Source organism: Notothenia rossii, assembly GCF_949606895.1.
Source record: "Notothenia rossii genome assembly, chromosome: 6".
NCBI classification, from domain to species: Eukaryota; Metazoa; Chordata; class Actinopteri; order Perciformes; family Nototheniidae; genus Notothenia; species Notothenia rossii.
In genome coordinates, this window is record NC_136909.1 from 67,771,928 (window position 1) to 67,794,150 (window position 22,223).

General features: G+C 43.4%; 1 protein-coding gene across 5 annotated transcripts in view; it reads left to right on the forward strand.

Moving 5' to 3' along the window:
• mymx (myomixer) overlaps window positions 1–22,223 on the forward strand; it is a 30,523-nt gene that overhangs the window by 6,757 nt on the left and 1,543 nt on the right. The window contains exons 6-32 of one of the 5 annotated variants that reach the window (XM_079686568.1): window positions 801–887; window positions 1,053–1,171; window positions 1,252–1,366; window positions 1,448–1,525; window positions 1,627–1,742; window positions 2,697–2,859; window positions 6,894–7,039; window positions 7,141–7,237; window positions 7,796–7,945; window positions 8,189–8,338; window positions 9,335–9,591; window positions 10,640–10,775; window positions 11,187–11,381; window positions 11,786–11,938; window positions 12,805–13,022; window positions 13,337–13,520; window positions 13,605–13,760; window positions 14,773–15,153; window positions 15,312–15,416; window positions 17,454–19,355; window positions 20,491–20,616; window positions 20,720–20,794; window positions 20,883–20,969; window positions 21,071–21,162; window positions 21,686–21,771; window positions 21,860–21,917; window positions 22,010–22,221. In XM_079686568.1, the coding sequence (XP_079542694.1) occupies window positions 801–887; window positions 1,053–1,171; window positions 1,252–1,366; window positions 1,448–1,525; window positions 1,627–1,742; window positions 2,697–2,859; window positions 6,894–7,039; window positions 7,141–7,237; window positions 7,796–7,945; window positions 8,189–8,338; window positions 9,335–9,591; window positions 10,640–10,775; window positions 11,187–11,381; window positions 11,786–11,938; window positions 12,805–13,022; window positions 13,337–13,520; window positions 13,605–13,760; window positions 14,773–15,153; window positions 15,312–15,416; window positions 17,454–19,355; window positions 20,491–20,616; window positions 20,720–20,794; window positions 20,883–20,969; window positions 21,071–21,162; window positions 21,686–21,771; window positions 21,860–21,917; window positions 22,010–22,221 (5,644 nt within the window). The remainder of the gene's footprint in view (window positions 1–800; window positions 888–1,052; window positions 1,172–1,251; window positions 1,367–1,447; window positions 1,526–1,626; window positions 1,743–2,696; window positions 2,860–6,893; window positions 7,040–7,140; window positions 7,238–7,795; window positions 7,946–8,188; window positions 8,339–9,334; window positions 9,592–10,639; window positions 10,776–11,186; window positions 11,382–11,785; window positions 11,939–12,804; window positions 13,023–13,336; window positions 13,521–13,604; window positions 13,761–14,772; window positions 15,154–15,311; window positions 15,417–17,453; window positions 19,356–20,490; window positions 20,617–20,719; window positions 20,795–20,882; window positions 20,970–21,070; window positions 21,163–21,685; window positions 21,772–21,859; window positions 21,918–22,009; window positions 22,222–22,223) is intronic. The other 4 variants (XM_079686570.1, XM_079686571.1, XM_079686569.1 and 1 more) reach the window with 4 other exon arrangements.

Here is a 22,223-nt window from a genome sequence, read left to right on the forward strand (position 1 = left end):
GCAGTTATTTTTCATATATTGCTGAATGTATGACGCTATCATTCTCTACTGATAATTTCATTTGCATGTTCTAATTCTCAAATGCAAAACTAATATGAAACAGGGTGAAATGAGTACTTAAAATAAGAGTTATTTTGCTTTCATGTACTTGCTTTTGAGTTTCACAGACATTTCCCTCCCGACCCTTTTTTACTTTTGATAATTATTAACCTGTTCACATGATTTCCCCAATTTTCATCATTTTCCCATTTATCTAAGCATAAAAGCCATCACGCTCTCTGATTGTAATAATGACCAAAAAACAGTTGGCCCAGAGGAAAATAAATGGGTGGACAGACAGCTCCGATCAACAGTTGTCAAGGTAATTGGCAGAAAAAAAATGACTTGCTAATACAGGAAATTATCTCAGCATCCTGAGGACGCTTCTTTATTGTGTATATTATTCACCGGTGTAAAACATCTGCCCGTCATTATCAAGAAGCAATCTGCGTTTCATGTTTATCTTTCTGTTCATGTCCATGTCTGGCACAAGGGAACCTGTGATTGATAATGGACCTGTGGGAATGTAGCGGCGGATGTTAGTCTATAAAACATCCATCCCTACAGGAGACTGCATTCTCCATTTAGTTCCACTCAACCTTCCATACGTGCATTAGTATCGAGTTCTCACCTAATGCTGTAGGCTAGCTCTGTTCAGCATCTTCCCTGGTAATGTGGTAGATCCTGGTGCCTCTGAGAAGAAATAATGGTTGGGTTCCGAACAAATGGGGGCTATAAATACTGACTTTTATGTGTGCCAGCAGGAAGAGGAGCAGTCTCTGGTGAATGTCCTCGGGGAACATGTTGACAAAATGCAGCTGACCAGGAGGATCTTAGATCTAAAGCAGGTGAGCATGAAACATGCTAAACAACATTCTTCCCATATGTTAATAGTTTATAATACATTTCTGCAGAGGTCATTTATCTATGGCTGTCTATAATTGTGTCTCCCAGAGTGTATGGTAGAGACAGCTGAGGTCATAGTTGGATTGTGTTCCCCTGTTTCTCTACAGGATGAGCAGCTATACGGAAACCTCCACGAGGAGATCAACCACCTGGCCCTAAAACTGGAGAAACAGGGGAAGACAGATGGGAAAAACATCTCCAGCAAGAGGAAACACATCAATAAAATGTACACTTTGAGTTGAACTGGTATGCTGCATGAAACATCCTCACTCTAGGGAGAAGAATGATTTGATATTTTCTTTGTAGGTGGCTGAAGGTCCAGTCTCATCTGAAAAACTACCATGAGAATCTTCAGCTGGCACTGGAGGTGTCCTCGTTCTACCAGCAGGCTGATAACACGTTGCTTGCTATTAATAACATGGTATAATTCCCTGGTGGTTTCATTCTTTCTTTTCCGCTGAGATATAAGACATTTTACTCACATTACATTCTCTTTTTTCAGAGGAAGAGCACGTCTGAATCCAAAGAGCTGGACAGCGTCGGAGATAGAGAAATACGCGACATCGCCAGTCAAATCATGGTAAGAAGGTTTTTTGTGTTTTTTAAGAAACACTGCCTGATCAGATCCTGGAAGTGTTGCAGAAGCCTTCTCTACCTAACCTACAGGCCTTTGTGTGGTAGATGCTTGATGTGAGCGTGTCCCAGGTTTCTAATCTCCACCCCGCCCTGGCTGCCGGCGTCACGCAGAAGCAGAGCGAGGTGAAGGACTGCTGGGCGCTTCTTCAGAAGGTTCTCAGGTAGGCCAAGGATACAGCACACAACTCTGGTGGCCCCATGAGTGCATGCGCCATTTCCCCCAGTAATTGGTCCTCCACAGGTTTCCACTGAGCTGGAACATTATTTCTCCGTTATTGCTTTTCTTGTGCCCTACATTAAAAGTACGCAAACCCTAGAAGACGTTTTCCATTTTAAGTTTGTATAACGTTTTTTTTCCTCTCGATTAGCCTTGCTGTATTTGGGTTTGAATCAGTGAAAAATTATAAGCAAAGTGAAGCACCGGACTGTCTGGAGACAAACTACCCACAAAGCATCACTCGCCACCCACTTGTTTGAGTTTAATATATTCAGTTCTGCACTGCTGGAATTGCACCATGTGTTTGATTACTGTCCTAGGTGATTAATGCTTTGGCTTACTGAGTCGCATTGGCAATACGGTTCTCTCTCTGTTAAAACCGTGCCGTCACCTCAAGTAGTCTGCCGAATCTGAGATATTACACACACACAATAATATTTTGTAATTTTTATGGCATTTGTAAAACAAATGTATTGGTACTTTAATAGCCTCGAGTAATAGTCCAGACTTTTACATTATTAGACTTTTTTTAGACCATCAGAACCAATATCTGCTTAACGAGTCCTCATTCAAGTTCAGATTTAAATTTGAACCAGGCGCAATATTGTTCAAAATTGTTTACTGATTGTTATTTTCATAATAATATAAACAGTCAGGAGTGACTAAAATCCCAAGTTCTGACAGCCATCTCCAACATCTCCCACTTTCCAAATATTCCTCAGCCTGGGAGCCTCTCATGTCGATGGGCTATCTTTAGATCCAAATATGACATCATCTGGTCCGTCTTATCAGCTGCGTCTCATGGCTATTCAAACCAAATAACACAAACACTGGTAGAAAGCTTCAGAGCCATACTTGGAGTTTATGGCGGGGCTCTGACGCTCTTCTCCTTCTGCAGGAGTGATAGGACTGTGCTCTCTCCCACCGGCTCCGCTTTCACCAGGGAAGATGCTGACCCCCTGACACCAGCCCGGGAACCCCAGAGCAACGTGGGAATGGAGACGCAGAGGCTCATGGGAAAGGAGGTGAAGGAGGAGCAGAATCGGCTGAAAGGCTGCGTGGTAAGAAGCTTCGGTATTTCACTCTATAACTGCAGAAACCACACTGCTGCGCCATCAGCCTCTTCCAGTCCTACGGCATCTGTGGCTGCACAAAGTGACGCATTTCTCTGGTTTGGAAAATGCCTGATTTACTATTTAAGCAGGTTTTTCCTAAATAACAGTGCTTTTGGAGTCGTCAGATGGTCCGTAGAGCCGTGGCTTGTAGTCTTGGCAGCCGCTGCTTTTCCATCCTCCCAGCTAGTTAGTTGCACTTAATAACACCATATGATGTAAGAGTTGTGAGGAAGCCCTTGATAAGATGAGGGGAAAAGACACCTTGGCTCAACTACACAAAGAAAAGTGCTATACAGTATATACTATATACTGCATTTACCTCAGTCTGAACATTGCCCTGTGGGATACACAGGAAGAGCTTTGAGAGGTGTTATTTACCCTGGCACAAGAATAACATAAGTTGCCATGAAAAATGTCAAGCTGTGACGGTACAACATGGCTGAACACTGGGCCAGAGCAAATAAGTCTCTCCCTCCAAACCCACATTTCTATGGTAAAATAGTATATTGGCTTTACAAAGTACACAGTCATTGGACTAATGTTGTATTAATAGATGGCCTGTGGGTCAGCTTGGGGTGAGTGTATAATCTGCAGAACATGTGTATTCCTCAGACACAACATTCCTCATCTTTGAAGCACTTTATTGACCTGCCACTGCCCATAAACCTAGAGGAAATACTGTTAGCGTCTTTTAGAAGAGGACGTATCGAGGAACTTAACTGTGGGCTATGTTAAAACCAGTAATTATCTTTATTTGTAGTCTTTTAAGTTGGCACATTACATCTCTTTGCAATCCGTAAGTAAATGAACAGTTGCTATTTGTGTCCAGCCCAGAGGAATCCCAGAATTCAATGCTCCTGACCTTGAGCTCATGTGAAGTCCCTGCTGAGCCTCTGGCCTCGTTTCGCCTCGAGAAAAAGTACCCAGATGCTCAAGGAAAGAAGACTTCACTCTTTCCATTCTTGCTTTGTTTCAGGGTCCGTTTATTTCCCTGCTCATGTTTTTAGGCTTCAACCCGCTTCACCTGTGACAGGAACCATGAGGCCAGCAAGCCTGGCTCATTTGTTTCTCTTAACGTCCCGATTCCTTTCACTGCAGAGCTAGGAGTTACGTATGTGCTGCTGTCTGTGGGGGCCCCTCTTGTTACTCTTTATGGAAGGACTAATAATACACTCCAAACAAAACCCTGGAGCCCAAAGGCCAAACTCAGTTTTACTGTTGCACCACCAGTTGAACAGTAAAAGTCATTTAATCACATACTTTCACTTTAACTCCAGCTCCTGGGTGTGTGGAATTGATTACAGTATTTTTAAAGGGTACGAGATGCAGCTGCAGCGATTTGCATATGTGGTGGTAAACAGAACTTTCAGTTTATCTGTAGACGTGCTAACACACTTTGTTCCTTGTAGTCTATCCCTCGCTGGTGCAATTTGACTCGATAAAAGGTTACTGTAAAAGTGTTGGCGTCCGTTTGAGTATGGATACATGCAGGATAATCCATATTATATATCATGTCTGTGTCAGCAGTAGTATGGCCTCTTGTTGCTGGAGGTAAACATGGCTATCGTCTGTTTCTCTGGCTAATTGTTGCCAGATGCCGGGGCTGCGGACCAGATGGGCTCGGTGCTAAGTAATAGTTCTTGGCTGACATCACTTTGTAGCACATTGTAGAAAGACACAGGGGAGATCAGCAGATAAGAATCAACAGTACCAAAATAGGGAGCAGTATGCTGAAAGAACAAATTATTGGATGATGCCTAAAATCACAGAATACTTTTGAATATGACATAGTAAATAATGAAACATCATTTTTTTAAGACATTCTCTTTCAAATGAAAGAATGGGATGTTGGGTGCACCGCAGGAGTTGTTTACAGTGGAAGCCTCTGTGAAGGATGAAGGACAGAAGCAAATATCGGGGGAGGACACGTCATTGATGGTTATCGCACCTGTCAAATGAATCACAGTAGTTTGTTAGTTCTGCAGTTTCAGCGCAAAAATCGGCCCGATAATGTTCCTCTATGAAACTCAGACCGGTCTATAAAATGACTGGCATGTTAGTGAATGATGTTAGAGCCTTTTAATTCTCGCATCATTCTTAAGGCAACACTTTCCTCCAGGTCTCTGACTCACTTCTTCTATAAGCCAAGTCTGAAAATAAATTAAAGCTACTCCATTAAACTCTATTATTAATGGCTGTTTCGTGCTTTTTAGCTGTCATGTAAATCTGATTTTTTTTTTTTTTTGCATTGACAGTCGCATATTTGGTATGCTGTTTGTTCATAGACTTTACTTATGTCAGCTACATTATGTTATAAAGAACAATTAACACAGCATGGTCTGTATTATTCATACAGTTAGACAGGGAAATGTCAGCATAAGAGAATGTTCGACTAGTTTTATAGCTCATTTAATTGTTTCAAATTTATGCCAAGCGGTCTTGGTAACCAAAGCAAGTAAAACATTATTAGCAAATAACCTAAAAGTTGTGTTGGCTGATATATGGTTTTAAATGATCCATACAAACAGCATACCTAGAATGAAATGGGTACAACCAAAACTTTGTATTGTAGATGGATTCTTGTTTTTGGTTCTGTTGGACCCTGTTGCAGTACAACGTTTCAGATGTTTGCAGCCAATAGGAAACCCATAGGGCTGTGCTGAATAGTTGTACGTTTCAAAGCTTCGCATAACGTTGACATTTCTAGTTCTAGAACAACAATTCAATGCTGAACAGATGTTTAGTTTTTGCAGATGAAGACACATATTGTGCTCCACTTGTATTATTAGTACTCTACTATAAGTATGGTTAGGTTCCAGTGGTGGAGGCGTATGATTTCCCTTACTTTTTTTATATAAACATTTCCAATTCAAAGTCAAAATGCATTAAAAAAAGAGATATTTCATCATCTACAAAAAGCGAAACATGTTCTTATATTTCAAATTCAATCTATATGTCAATTTTCATACACAACATTATGTTTTTATTTATTTATAAGATATTTGTTGTGCAAGAGGGGGCCTTTGTTGTATTGATGCAGCATTAAAAGAGCAAGAAAAGGGGAATAAAATGGCCAAATTCAATACTTCTGCGTCTGATAACGTCCAAAAGTATGACGAAATCATCATTTTAAACCTTAATAGAGGCTTTGAATGTAAAATGAAAACGATACGCCGTCCCGCCCTAATATCCCATTTTATGATATGCCAGATATATGTAGCTCTCTTTGGAAACCCTCATGCAGAGTCCTTTGGCCAACCTTTAAAGAACTCACATGGTTGTAAAAGAGGTGTAATGGCTGCTGACATTTCTAATATATTTCTACACAGCGACAAGTTCTATAGCTCTGGCGTTGACCTTTCTAAAGTCTGCACTGCATAGTTCTAAACACAGTCTGGGTGGAAATCAGTATCTAAGGTCGACAACACACTGCAGCTGTTTAATGAGCGCTGGGGATATGGGATTTCAAAGAAGGGTTCTGTTCCTAACTGCAATGGCTCTTTTTAGTCATCAGTGTTAAAGCACATGTTGGCCACCTTGTTAGACCTAATGTGTTCGTTCACAAAGCAATTATAACATATTTAAACTTTCACAGCCATCTTTAGTGTTTTTATTTCAGACGTTGGTGCTGTCAAACCAAAAGGAGCTTGTGTCTTTAGTCTGGCCTGGGTTCTTTCACAGACAAGAGCCAACCTTTTAAAGAGGGAGTTCGCTTTGTGCCATTTACAGGAGAGGCTTTACTTTACTCTTGGCAGACGTCCATGTTGTCCCACCTCCAGCCACATTGTAGCTTTCACATTAGCAGTGAGCTACAGCAACGGCTTATTGTCTTGTGACTCCTCGCAGTATAAATCCTCCATTTGAGATGTTTATGCCTCTAGAGGACATTTTATTCAATGGACGGCTGACAGAAAAAGCCAAACATTACTCACATGTCATGATGCTGATCTCTTGGATTTTCTTTTGACTCTCGTCCATAGAGTCCTGTTGAATGTGGGATGAGTAGGAGGACACCGAGCAGCGTCAGCCAGGATCAGCCATCAGGGAACCACACCTCGTCGCCCACAGGAGGCGACCCTGCCTCTGCAAATTATGTCATCGTCCGACATCAATTAAAGGGGGAAAGGTGACTTTTCGGCCTGGCTTCTCTCTCTCTCTCTGTGACTTACCATGAGAGATCTTTATGTAAGTCATAATTGGAGTCACATGTCTGTGTTTTCTTTGCAGCAGGAAGCCCAGAGCAGAGCCCAGGCTTGCGACCGCCACACCAGGCCACCCACAGCTCCCCTCGCAGCTCCAGAAGTTCACCGTGTCTGCTGACAAGGTGATTGACCGGCTCGGCCATACACATCCGCAATTCCCTTTTTCACCAGAAATCCCCTTTCAAAACCAAATCCTGTGTCCTCTACCTCACATTATTATTGACTTTTTAACACTTGCACCCTTTTCTTGTAACCGGCCACAGACATTATGACTGTAAATGATACAGCGTTGTCAGGAGTTATACTGTGACTATTTACTGACATGTGTGGTACTGTGTTCTCATTTCGAATAATTTAATTTAATTTGTATTTATTTGTACAAATTCTAAGTGTGTTCATCTTCCTTTGTTTAGGATTTACACTAGTTATAACCGGTATAACAACTTTTTTTTCCTTTGATTGACACAAAAGACAAGACATTTAATGTATTTATAATAACACTCATAATGCCACCTCAGCAGTAAATGATAAAATCATAGAATTGGGTCAGAATTTTAAAAAACACCTGGTTGCTTTGGCTTCCTGTGGACTCTTAAATGTCATCACCCTTGTTTAGAAATATATCTCTAAGCTGTTCTCCTCTTGAACCCTGTCCCTGTTTGCTCCCCTTTCCATCTCAGACTTTGTCCTGGCTCAAAGACAACGTGTCCATGGCCACGCAGGTTTGCTCAATAGCCAGCTCTGAGGGCCTGGAGGCAGCCAGGAGGTGTCAGCACGCTCTGCAACAAGAAATCCTGACCAACAGGGCCAGGATAGAGGTTGTCAAACGGGTAAGCCAAGTCCTTTTCACAGTTTGTTTTAAAAACATAAGCACTGGATGAAGGCCAATATAAAATATCCCCCCACATTTTGCAAACTGGGCACCTGGACAGGCATTATTCAAATTATGAGCTGACATTTCATCTCTCACGGCTTTAGTAACCCCAAAGCTGCCGATTAGGTCCGTATTTCACAACCCAAATCCCAGTCCTTAGTCATCACATGCCCTCATCAGTTTAACGCTCAATCCTCAGGAGGGCCGCGGGCTGGTCCGTGCACAGCACCCGGGCAGCGCCAAGATAGAGGAGTTCCTGGGCCAGCTGGAGGTCCTGTGGGAGGAGCTGCGGAGAAGGCACCAGAGGAACAACGCGTTTCTGCAGGCCTCAGAGGAGCTGGGCTTCAGGGTGAGGTTCATCAAATATCTCACACAATAGGCACTCCTCTTGAGTAACAACGAGGCTTTTACTTTAAATGTATGGTGATGACGGATGATCCTGGATCCCATTGGAGAAGCTTTCAACTTGCAAAAAGCCTTTACATCCACTCATGGTTAGAAGCTCATTTGCTTTCATCTTTAACATCCTAATGGGAAGAGTCTGCAAGCTAGAGTCCCCGAATTTATCAAGGGTGATCCAAGGTATATAAATTGCACTGCCATATAATTAGATGATGGGATGGAAAGAGGCTACAAATCTGCCCAGATTGATGACTTGGTTGGAAAGTTGGAGTTTCTTATTACAAAAGATGGTCTACTTACTCTAGGTAAACCCGTTATTGTCTTCTCTGTACTATACATCACCTCATTACAATGTATTTATTACTTCAATAAACAGTTTTCATTTCCCTGTACACTTACATTTTGTTCTTTTTTTTATCCTATTCTATTAGCATGTATATACAGTAGACTCATGCTTTGAATTTCTCACTTAAAACATTCTCTGCAAAATGTAGCTTATTTTATTATTTTTTAAGACTTCATCTGCATTACTTACAGATTGGCCTTGAACAAGCTTTCACTATTATAGTATACTCTGTTTATTCTTGCACTATTTTATTGTTTTTCAATTAGTTTTATTGTTTTATGTCATAGAAATATTATGTTGCATTGTGGGAGCAGCTGGGACTTAAGATTTCCATTGCCATATCTACACTGTAGCTACTATGCATATGACAATAAAGCCTTTGGTTGTTGTTTTTTTGCTCTGCACTCAATCTTAGCAGCATAGCATGTTCATCATTAGCTTCTTGAATTGAATTGAATTGATTTATTTAAAACAAGGGACAGTGTACATTAATCAACATATTAAAAACATGTAAAAGTACTCGAATTAGCCAAAAGGCTAGTTTTCATCGATAGTCCCTTTGCCAGATGGTGATAGACATCCTTGTGTCCTGTGCAGGTTGTTAAAGTGCTCCAGGCCCTCGGCAGCCTGGAGGCCTGGCTGGAGTCCGTGGAGCTCTCTATGAAGGAGTCTGCTCTCGCCGGTGACCCCGAAACAATGAGCATGGCCGAGAGGGAAAGCTGTCTGCTGGAGAAAGAGGTGGCAGCTCGCAGCCTGGAGCTCAGCGCTCTGAGGCAGGAGGTGGAGTGCCTCCACAGCGCCAGTCACCCCCACACACGGAGCCTGCCGGCACGCATGGAGGAGGTGGAAAGAAAGTGAGTTTGTCAGAGGAGGAGAAGGAGGAGTTGTATCATCAAATAAGAGTCATGTTATGGGTCTGAACAATCTCACTCTGGTGGTTTTGCTCGTCACTGTGGTCAGGAAACACAGTAAGGATGCTGTCAGTGTTTCCAAGAGGTCACAGGTTTGGGCTTGCCGAGTCATGGAAGAATTTATTCATAAAATCCCCGGTTTTTATTTAAGATAAACAATTTTACCCCATAAACCACAAAAATATATTAGATCTCATGTTTTTTCTCGGGGTTGCCAATAAAGAATGCTCTCCATGCGCTCATTTATTGCGAGGCTCGAGTTTATTCATTCGTGATTCATGCAGCACTTAGCGAGTTTACCCCACAGTCCCGAAATGCACTTCAGCCCACAGCTTGTCTGTGTGTGTCAGAGTCACCCGCTGCATGTGTTGCAAGATGACGCCTTTCTCTTTGCTTGGTCCTGGAAAGACAAGTCGTTGCCATGGACTCTTGGTAAAACCCCATGATGTTGGCCTCTTTAAAGGACGTACCTTGTCCATAAACACACGTTCAGACTCTGTAAAGAACACAGTTGACCAAAGTAAATAAAGAAATGGAAAGGGCTCAGTTTAAGTGTTTCCAGGGTGGGGGTGTTAGATAGGGGGGGGGAATGGACACACTGCAGAGTGAGGAACCTTTGATGCAGGTAGAGGCTCTCACCAAGCAGCTGTAAGACACTTGCGATGATGTCATTATTTAATGCTGCGTACAAGCAATTTAAGGCTCATTAATTCCGGAGAAAAATACCCTTTGAAATTCCTCCCTTTACCATCTCAAATATAAACTGTGCATGGACAAGGTACATTCATGCCCTGAAGTACTGGAAATGTTTACGTGACACGTGATATATGATAACATAAACAGCGCTGTAGTACATGAACTCTGTATTCTGATGGAGGTCTCTTTAATGTGGTTCTTCCAACGGATGCAGACTTGTACTGTATATACGGATGCGGAGGTGTAGCTTGTCATTAAAAGCTTCCTACTGGTTGTTTCTATTTGTGTCCTTCAGGTACCGTCGTGTCCAAAGTGCCCTGACCCAGCAGAACTCCGAGCTGCAGGACACACGGATGCTGACGGAGTTCTTGGAGCGCGTGGAGCTGGAGGAGAGCCAGGAGCTCAGCGGGAGTCGCTACAGCCTCGGCCAGGTGAGGAAATGGGGCTTCTGTGTTAGTTAGCACTGCAGTAGGTCTCTCCAGCAGCACCTATGACACCATGAGGACACACATTAACAAGATGAAAAGTATACTAAAGTGACTAGTGTCTTGATTGCAGCTCATAATAGAAATTGAGGATTTGTTCAGATACTGTTATGTAAGGATTTTGTTATGTGATGTTAGTCTGTGAGATGTCATTAGGTGAACATTTGTTTTGGTGACTTGAAGTATTACAGTTCAGTTGCAATGCTTTCGCACACTTAAATTATCCACAAACCTCCAGATCATTTTTTTGTTGTATGAGCAATGAATATCTCAAAACTAAGAAACAAAAAGTAAGACAATTTAAAAATGTCCAACCAGCCTTATAATAACAACTCTGTCTCTTTCTGTATCTAACAGCCTCTTCACAGTGAGATCTCCTCAGCTCCTACACTACTGGGACTCCAAAGTAGTGGCGGCAGTGAGCCCCTGATAGAAAGCATGGGAGACCCTGTGGAGGAACTAAGAGAGGCCGTAGAGATGCTCAATGACACCGTTAGGGAGAGGGGCCGATCACAGAGCCACGACCAGGCCATCCAGGAGCTGCTGAGCAAGGTGAGGAGATGGGAGTCACTTTATATTAGATCTAATATTCACTGCAATGTTTGTGAAATTACAATAATCTGAGAGGGCTGAAGGTTTTTGTTAAATCCCTCAACTTCTGTCACAAACAGCTGCCAACCCATAGAGTCACATCTGGTTTCCTTTTGTCTGTGGCTATGTTCTTTAATAGGCCCTAAATGAGCCACAAGTCCCCCTCACATGAGTGTTTCCGCGTTAATTCCAGTTATTCCTGGTACAGAAAGCAGCACACATGTCAAAATAGCACACGCACGGCCGGAAGGGATTCCATGACACCCTTTTAAACATTTACTTGCAATGTGGCTAGAACAAATAATACACAGCGAGGCGTAATGACATCCTACGAGTACTCATGATGAGTTTGCGTTCCCCCCCAGCATGCCAGCCTGGCGGTGCACGTGGAGGAGTGCTTGAGCTGCAGCAAGGAGCTGAGCCTGGACATCCTGGAGAAGGAGACAGACATGGCCGTCCAGTGTGAGCCCGATCGCTGCGGCCTGGAGGCTCTGCAGGAGAGGCAGGACCTCCTGGAGGTGAGAGGAAGACGCTGTAAACACTGGAGCTAATATAATTTAGTATCCCATCCAATTGGCTTTGGATTAGTGACCTTTGCTTGGTGTGATTTTAAAAAAGCGAAGCCCCCCTCTCTTTCTCGCACACATTGTTCCACAGTCTGTTTCCTGTTGTGCCAGATTTTTCTCACATCTAAAAAAATAAAAGAGGGCAGCCCATCATGCTTTGTGCTGTGTTTAATTTATTACATAAACTGCACCGTGCAATCATACACATAGAGCGTGCAAACGTTTATTATTCACACAGGATATTTATTTACGCTTGTGTGAGTCATTGTTCTGTAAACTTTCAAAGTGTGTGTGTTTGTGAGTAAATCTGGCGGGGTTTGTGTTTCTACACATCTGAGGGGTCACAGGGTTGGAGATGTGAGGTTGGTACAGTCCTGTGTAAGTCATTTTTGGGCAGTGTTATGTTTATCACACACACACACACACACACAGCTGTCTGGACTTGATACCATTGAAGAGCAGAAATGACCTAATCGTCCAAACTGAAATAACTGTGGCGTCAGCAGACAGGCATCCACCACTCCGTGTTCTTGAGGCCTTCTGTAGCTGAGAAATGTTATGAAGCATAACTCCCAGAGAACCCTCAACGCTATTAATTACCTTCTCGTCAAAAGGAGAACAAAAATGGTCAAGATTGCTAGCTTGCTACGGCATGGGAGCCCATATGCGGACCATATGGGTCTCTCGCTGAATGATATGCATACAACTATGGGGATGAGGTCATAGTCATACACACAGATACAATTGGTACAGGCTGTTTGAGTGATACCGAGGATGATGGACGATGATAGATTTTTCTTTATTGTGATTCTCCGCAGATTGACTATGAAGTCATCAGGGAGGAGGTGAAGGAGATGGAGAGCCAGACCTCTCGTTTGGAGGAGCTGTGCCCGGAGAGAGTACACGTTCTGGAGGCAAAGATCCGGGCCATGCTGCAGGGCTGGACGGAGCTGGGGAGGAGTGTGGCGGAGAACCAGTCCCGTCTGCAGGAGTTTGTGCAGCTCCAGGACTTCTTCAGGAGCTACCTCGCCATGATGTAAGCAGGGTGGGCTCGGGTGATGCTGTGAAGACCTTTTTCCTGCCAGACGTTGTTTCGTAATCCTCTTTGTGAGAAACATCTGCACATTACAATGTCTTCGCAAGGGGAAGGACAGGATGTTCTCGTTGTCAAGCAAAAGCAAGTCCCTGGTGAAATGTATAATTGAAGATGTGCTGAGGAGGTCAGCGCACAAGGCGATGAATGTCTGTCCTATCAGGGAGAGTCTGGTCAATCTCATGTTTTGTTAGAACGTATGGCTTTTCTCAAAGTTCTGCTCCTTGTCTTCTCCCTCCCCCCATTCCTCTGTATAGCTCTTGGACTGAAGACACCAGGTCATGCATTTTCTCAGATACCGCCTTGCATCTTGGGAAAGACGGGCAGAGGCCACTCGCTGCTGAGCTGGACTTGCAGATTGAGCAAAAGTTTGAAGAGTTTGATGAGCTGGCGGACACGGGGAGGAACCTTTTAGACAGAGGACACCACCTCACGCAGATGGTGAGTTTGAACGCTGACTCACTGCGGTCTTTTAATAAACTGTTGTATTTTTCCACCTTTAGAACCCTGAGTAATGTCTTACAGCTAAGAGAGCGCATGGAGGAGCTGAGGAGCATGCTCGGCTGGATCTCAGTGCACTGGAGGGCTCAGAAACAACAGTGGCTTCACAAGATGAGCAGAGATGAGCCTTCAGAGGATAACATCTATTCTGAGGCCACTATGTGCTCTACCTTGACAGAGGTACATAAGCATAAAGGCATTTATTCTAGGGACAGTCATTGGTCTCTGGAAAAAAATTAAGCAAAAGTCCTTAAAAATAAAAAATAAATTGTACCATGTCAAGTTTTACACTAACACTAATGGCAGATTTTCAAATACGATTATTGTGGCCCAAACAATATAACAATATTTTCCAATACCTATAGAACATAATATTTTTTTTTTTATGTTTTGGGTGTGTGTGTGGCGTTGGGGGAGGGAGAAAAAGTGAGAATGTAAAGAAATAAAAATAACTTGAGACACTAGATTATTAACATAAATAATTATATTTGTATTAATAACAATACTTATTTATATATTTATTACCTATTTCAAACCAAGAAGTATTTTTAAGAAAAATCCCAGCAAATATTATTATAGCCTGAAGTAGAACTGAAGATGTTGTCATCCACAAAAAAATGTCTTATCATAATGATCAAGAATCATCATAATAATCCACACAACCTTAAAGGTGGGGTAGGTAAGTTTGAGAAACCGGCTCGAGATACACTTTTTCTTATATTCCATGGAATGCTCTTAACATCCCGATAGCAATGAATATCTTAAGTGCTTTGACAAAAAATCCATAACAAAATGTCATCCGTGGAAGCCGTAGTACTGTAAAAAGGACGACCAATTATTTAGCCGGCCCGGCTAAAATAACTGGATGGCCTAGCTGTCTGTCAGCTTTCCATCTGTGCACAGACTTATCTCGTGCCCTCATTGGTCATGTGCGCGTTCGTGTGTGTCGGAGGATGGTCTCTGTAAGGAAGTGGCAGATTTTTTCTGGCTGTGTATTTTCAGATCCTAGCGCACTCGAGCTGGTTTCTCCAAAATTACCTACCCCACCTTTAACTATAAAGGACTGATATAATGATTGGTTTCAGATAAAGAGTGGGGAATCGGTTTCCAGTTCCATTTCCTAAAATACTTTTACTGTACAAGTACTTATTTACCAATGTGAATATTGAATCATTTTTGTTTCCATACATAGAGTTCCGCTCCTGATCTAGAGGCCTATGAGTCCCACATGTCCCCTGTCGTCACCTTCATTGAAGACAGATTATGGGCTGCAGGAGACGGCCCACCCTCCTCGCTGCCGCAGAGACAAGCTGAGCAGCAAGAGGAGAAGCAGTTCGAGGACGGGTATGAGGTCATGAACAGTATCGGACCACGGGGGGGTAAGGCCCCCTCCTCAGAGTCTCCTAAATCCTCCATCGTGATCCTCAAGGAGCCCGGCAGCCCCGCTTTAGGGGGCACGGTCAACCTCATCTTGAGCTTCGGGGGGCAGGGGGACAGCCAGGTTCAGGTGCTGGAAAACACGCCTGCTAGGACGGAGGAGGTAGTGGAGGAAACGAGTGAGCCTGTCCACAGGGTGAGAAACACACACAGTCACCAAAGTGCACTATGGGAAGACCCTGTTATTGGCTACATACATCTCTCCCCCTGCATGGGATCTCCCTCCTTGGCTATCTGCTGCTGTTCATTCCTTTCTCCCCCTTTGGCCTTCACATCTTCCTTTTCCCCCCTCAGTCTACTGCCTGTAAAACCTTTTGGAGGCGCTGCCAGGGGCTTTTGGAAAATACTTTTGGTAGTTTAAAGCGAAAGAAAACCATTTATCGGCAGAGTGCAAACGAGGTAAATAGCGCGGTGTGATTTGGCGCTGCATGCTGCGTCTCAAAGTGTGCCAGGACTGCATGCTGTGTTGTTTTCTTGGGGCAGCATGCTCAACCAACCCCTGTTACCAGATACAGCTGGTCTTCCCCGTGCTGTCGGCCTCTGTAAGCCAGGTAAGCGTTAAAAGAAACAAGACAGGCCAAAGTGCTATCACAGTGTCTCTCATACCATCTCTGAAGAGACTGCGGCTGGGAAACAGACACTCATTGTGAGGAAAGATAACAAACCATTTAACTGTCACAACTCGGAATTTCCCTACTTTACAGAAGTCATAAATACAAATTAAATTACATTTTTAATGAACACATTCTGTCGTTATGGGACGGAAAAAGAAAAGTGTTGATTTTACAATCCATTCGTATAAAATATAAACGTAATGAATGAAGTGAGGTAATACATTTGATCTCCAATTAGTGGACAAAAAAGATGCATATAGTTAATGTATATATCAATGTGTATAGTATAATGACAACCCTAAAGGATATGTATGTTTTAAAAAGATTGTATTTAAATGTTTTTTTTACTATTAATGTAGTGACTTCAGGAAACCAAAAAAAGTAATTGCATCAAAAAATGCAGTGAAAATGTAATGAAAAAATTAGATGATCAACTTATTACAACATGCACAGAGGAATGAATAATTACAACTATCGAAATGTCGCTGTCAACAGACACACACCTCACATAGCGCTGACCATATCCATGAGACCCACGCAAACCAACCCTTGCATTCACACAATAATATATTACAAAATAACAAAAAATTACCAATACCAAAAAAAGATAAACTACAATAACGTAATTGTTATTAAAACAAAATTCACCACTCTGTAAGTTTCATGAATCCTACAATTCATTTTCTTCAAATTAAAGTGCCATAAAAAACTAAACTGCTATTTTATTTAAAAATAGACTTTAACATATTTGCAGTATTAATACTTAAAGGACTCATGTAACCCATCCTACATGCCAGCTTGAAAAACCACCTATTATCTTAGTAATCTTGAAGCACTGAGAACAAATGTGTATATTTTGGAACGTGAATATGAATCCATCTTTCCGTAATCTGTCACTTGCCCTTTCAGTTTTTCCTGTGTAAACTCTGATAAAAAGCTAAATCCCCGACTGAATATCCCACAATGAATCAGGATGTTTACACTCCAACTTTCCTTAAAAATGTTCTTTGGAGCTCAACTTGTTCAACACGCCAGGATTAAAAGCTGTAGAGCGCTGATGGCAAACACAGAATGAGAGTGATGAGTAGGAGAAGCCCACACAGTCTTATCCCCCCCGCTGTGAATGTTGACAGAAAGCTTTCTCTTCTCCTTCTGTCATTTCCCCGCACGCCTGACGCAGACCTGCTCTTGTTTGGTTCTCCTGCGGCTGTGCCTCGCTCATTTAAAATAAGTGACCTCACCTACACTTCCTCCAAAATGGCTCCCAGCAGGAGTGCGTCCCGAACGCCAAAACAGGCGCAGTCATTAGACCAAGAACCGGTGCTGAACTTTTCAAGGAAGGCCCCCAGACTGCACACAGTGATTTATAGTCTGGGGCTTCCACAGAAACAAGAGATTAGTCACAGAGTTGAAAGGTCAAGCCATTACAGCTGCATATGACGGCATGTGCTGCCACATATGTATTTGGTTAAGTCCCGCAAGTGTGCGATTGCATTCATGTTCTTTTGTCCTTTCATCTAATTTTTATGTCTTTTTCGTGTGTTTTTGTTAAATCATTTGCATTGCTGTGTGAGTGTTGTACATTCCTGAACCCTTTGTTTTTTTTAATATGTGGGATGTAGAGGGAAAGGAAGTGATGTTTGTCTCTGAAAAATGGCTAATTGTCTCGGTCAGGTTTGCTCTTATGTCATGATTCATCTGCAACACATAAAACTGCTCTTGTTCTCGCAGAGGGCTCCAGCCTGCAGCTCGCATGATTCCTACGGGGTTCACTTTTTAGATAAAGAATTTACAATTGCCTAACATCCTTCTCTCTTTCTAGGTAAGTACCTACTTGCATGTGACGGATAACAACTTGGCCGTGGCGCCTGTGTATGAGAGCATCACCCTGCCCCGCCAAAAGAGGCGCTCTGCAGCCTCAGCCTCCCCTACTTTCTCGGCATCCTCCTCCTCTTCCTCCGCGACTGCATCTCAGTCGGCGAATGTATCCTTCCACCCTTCAGCAGGGAGCACCTCCATCTTCAGCAGCCTGAAGAGGATGGGCAAGAAGAGAAAGAGGAAGAGAGACACTCGCAGGCACACGATCCAGAAAATCATGGGAGTGGAGGACCAAACGGAAGGCATGCCTTATTACGACTGCGAGACAATAACGTACGACACGCATACATGGCCACTGAAGGAAGCCAGGAGGAAAAAGGGTTCTCCAAAGATTGGGGATGGAGTAGAAGCGATGGCCTACATGAAGAATCCCCTGGTGAAAGACATTGATTCGGAATGTTCAGGAGAGTACAGCATTATTCCATATGCCATGTCAGAGAGCCCGACCACAGATCAGGCCAGAAGCCACTGCAGGTTCCTCTCTTTGGGCTCTGTGCTGAGCTTCGAGCTGCCTAAAGACATGACCCTCATCCCCAGCATTCAGGACATCATCACGATCGCCCCACCAGAGACCAAAACACCAGCAGGGACTGATCCGGACCCCCACTCGCAGAGACAAACGGCTCTGAGCTCCTTCAAACAGACTAGACCCACTCCGTCCGTCACACGCAGTTCATTGGATTTTAGTCTTCCTGAAACACGGACAGTGAAAGATCTGATTGATATGGGGAACAGCTTCCAATCACCTCCTTCTTCTACAGATGAAGATCAGACTGTACCATACGAAGAAATGTCTAAACAGCTCACCTTGCTTGAGGATGCAGAGCAGGAGTGGGAAAAAAGGTCGTCCTGTACGGCTGAAAGACATGGGACCAGCAAGCCACCTTGCCAGCCCCCGATTTATGTGAATCAAGCCCAAAACACAGCTGCCTTCAAACACAAATGCCCGAGCGTCCACACGCTGATCCGAGACCTGAACGGACACCACTACCATAAATGTGCAAAACCTCAGAATGTGCTTGAAGAGAGTCCAGGACCACAGTGTCAGACCCAAGCTTCTCATATGGTCGTGAATCTGAAGTCGACAGTGAGCATGAGCGTTCGCCAGGACTCTGTAGACTCGGGGATCTCCACCTCCAGCAGCGTCAAGCTCTGCACTGAGGCTCCGTGTCCAGATAACCTGCAGCCAAAGGGCGTCGTGGGGAGGCTCATGTCCCTTCAGGTGGGAGGCATGGACTGCGCTAAAACAAGAGAGAACACATCTTCGGGTCCATCGACAGAGCCATCGACAGAGCAGGAAACAGAGCCGGTCCTTCTCGACCACCTGCAGTTTGAGGAGGAAGAAGAAGAGCTGGAGGATATCTGGAACCAGACAACCAACTACAGACAGAGCATCTGCTCAGACATCATGTACCAGCCCAAGCAGGAAGAGCCTGAACCCTCTGACCAATCTAAAGAGCCCCTCTCCTGCTCACCGTCACCCAAAACCCCGGCTGTGCTCTACAGGAACCTGGTCACAGCCTCAGCCCCCAACCTCCTGGTGGCAGAGTTCAAACTGCCCCCCTACCTTCAGAGCTTGCTGGGATACGACAAGGAGCAGAGTCCCAGAGGTCACCTCCCCCCGCTGGCCACCGGAGACAGGAAGTCCTGGGCGGCCTTCCCCAACAGGGAGCCAACCGGGAAGAGCTCGGTGACGGTGAACGAGACGGCGTCGGATCCAGTGAAGCTGCCGGACGTGGGGGACAATCAGAGATACATTTATCAGTACAGAGAGGATGAGGAGGAGGAGGGGGAGGAGGAGGCAAAGGTGGGGGAGGAGGTGGATGAGCTCGCAGGTTGTTCCAAGGTGAGGTTTGAGATGTTGTGATGTCCAGAACTTTGAGACCTTATCAGTTCACCCAAATTACAAAAAAACTTATATTCCTGCTGGCCTGTAGGCATAGGGTTAGAATGTTGTTGGTAAAGCTCACAGCATGTAAGATTACAATAACAACAAATTCCATTTTTGTTAAAGGATTTAACACTGTTTTGTGTAACAAGACGTTCATTTGTATTGGTTGTAAGAACCGCAAACAGAGTTCTTTTCTCCACCATTCGGCCTCTTCTTAAACATACAGTATCTAAATCCTGAGCAAATAAATCCCAAACTACCAGCAAGTCTCGATAGTACGACTGTCTATGAGCAATTGTAGTAAATTAAAACGAAACCTTGGGAGGAGGGTAATATGCTAAGAAAAAACAGGAATATTCTCTGAGGTTAAAGTGGTACATTTACGAGGAAAAAGCTTAGAAATGTAGGAGCAAAAGAAAAGAAACCACATCACAGAAGCTATTACCTCATCTAAATCAGTATGTTGTCTTCTGAATAGGACCAGTTTGGATTCTTATGTTGAATCTGGGCAAACATGTTGTTATTGCTAAATCTGAGTGCAAAGTGATTAGGTCATCCACTGCAGGCAGGATACGCAGAAAGTGGTGGCGTATGTGGTAAAAAGTGATGCCATGTGGTTAAAAACAAAAAGCCATCTATTCTCCAGATATTTGTTTCAAATGTACTTAATTATAGTGAATAATCTGAACATCAAAGATGTTTTATTTTTATAGGAATACTACCACCTCCCTTAGGCTCCATATTTTATATACTATACTAATACGCTGTCGTTATATACCATCAAAGAAGAAGATAAAGCAAGAAACCTTTTTCGATGTGTTTTTTATGTAATTTGGGGGAACTGAAACTTTAACCCACCATGTCTCAATTATAAGAAAACCCATTATCACAATATTTATCAATTCAAATGTTAATAAGATATACGTATATGTGTTAATTTTCACAAATATATAGTGAATAGAATCTAAAGACATTTTGCTTTTAATCTGTAGTTGGAATTAGTAACATTTATCACTGTTCTGGCCTTGATATTTTTTTAAATGCGCAACTCGTCATCATTGATTATTGTGAAACTTCTCTCTCTGAACAGGACGAGTCGATGAGCCTGCTCTCAGTCCATATGGGTTTGGAGGGGGTCTGCCAGCAGAGGAAAGCCCCTCACAGCCTGGAGCAGCAGGAAGACTTAATGACCACAAGAGGGCGCTGTGTTACTCTGGTGAGAGGAATCAAATCTGTTAAGCTCTTATTAGAAGTATAGCTGTTTGTATTCATCATATTGAGGAGTTTTGCCTAAATGTTGTTAATTCAACTCCTCTCAGAGTGCAAGGCCTGAGCTGCAGACTATGGAGGGAACACTGGAGAGGAAACACAAGCTTCAGCTGGGAGGAAAGAAAGTAAGAAAGCCTCCGCTTTATGTTTTCAGCGGTCAGCAGATGTAAAGCCCGCAGTCAGCAGCAGTCAGCTCTTATCTTATTTTCTCAGGCTGCCTCCAGAGGATGGAACTCGTACCACGCCGTCCTTTACAGACACACCTTGTGCTTCTACCAGGATAGGAAGGATACACTGAGGGTAAGCAGAAGAAATGACGACAATAAAAGCCCAGAGGAACAGAAAATGATGAATAATTGAAGTGGATGAGTCGATGGTGATCACTCTGTGTTATTCTGCAGAGTTCTGTCTGTGGCCTGCCGCTCAACCTCCTCGGAGCGGAGTGCTCCCCGGCTCCAGAGTACACCAAGAAACCCAACTGCTTCAGACTGCGGTAAAACATGAATAACCCCTGCATACATTTACAGAAGAATTGATTTGACTAAGAAATAAACCAACAAGTTAGAATAAGCTCCCATACACCTGCAAACACAACTTTTCAGTACTAGACCTTGTGAAAAATGTAAATTAGGCGAGGCGTCTCGTGAAATAAGTGCAAAGCGTTTTGCTGTACTAGATAATTAACTGAAAATAAAATAAAACATAAGACACATATACAATGTAGATACACGCAACAACACAGTCATAAAAAAAGACTGAACCTTGAAGTCCAGGAAAGTCCAAGAAAATCCCAAAAAGGTTTCCACACTTTTTTTGTTAAATGTTTCCCTTTCCTCTAGCTTTTGAACACAATATGTCATCATCATCATCATCATCATCATCATCATCATCATCATCATCATCATCATTCACCCCTACATGGACATAGATAACTTTACTCGTAAATATACATAGCATCCTTCAGAACATTAAATAAAAGTGTAAAGTGTGTAAACGTTGTATTTTGTGGCCTTCAGGCTCCGTGATGGCTCTGAATATCTGCTCAATTCCTCCTCACGCTTTCTGATGAAGAAATGGATGATGAAAATACATGCAAACACGGGTAAGCATTTCATCTCATAGCAAATGTTCACAAATTCTGACCCGATGAAAGAATAATCTGCTTCATTTATTTCATTTTCCAAAAAAAGGTCGCAGTGAGACTTCATTATCAAGTTTCCTGGCTGATCAAGGCCTCCCTAACTCCTCGTAAGATCAACGATGTAAAAACCTCCAACTTTTGATTTCCAGGGATGCTTCTGATCTTTACAATAATGTTTTGTTTCCCTCCCACCGCCCAGAAAGCCCTTCCTCTGCTCCCATTGTCCCGGCCCCTCCACATGCCGCTGCCCCCCCCGCCATGAGGTCACCTCCACGTTCCCCAGGCGCAAAACCCACAGCGCCGCCCAGACCAAAGAGATAGTGGTCCTCACCCGAGAGTTCAGTCACATGACGCAGGGTCATCTGAAGAGTGTGGATGAGCAGACCCCCAGCTCACATGGAGGCTGCTGTGGT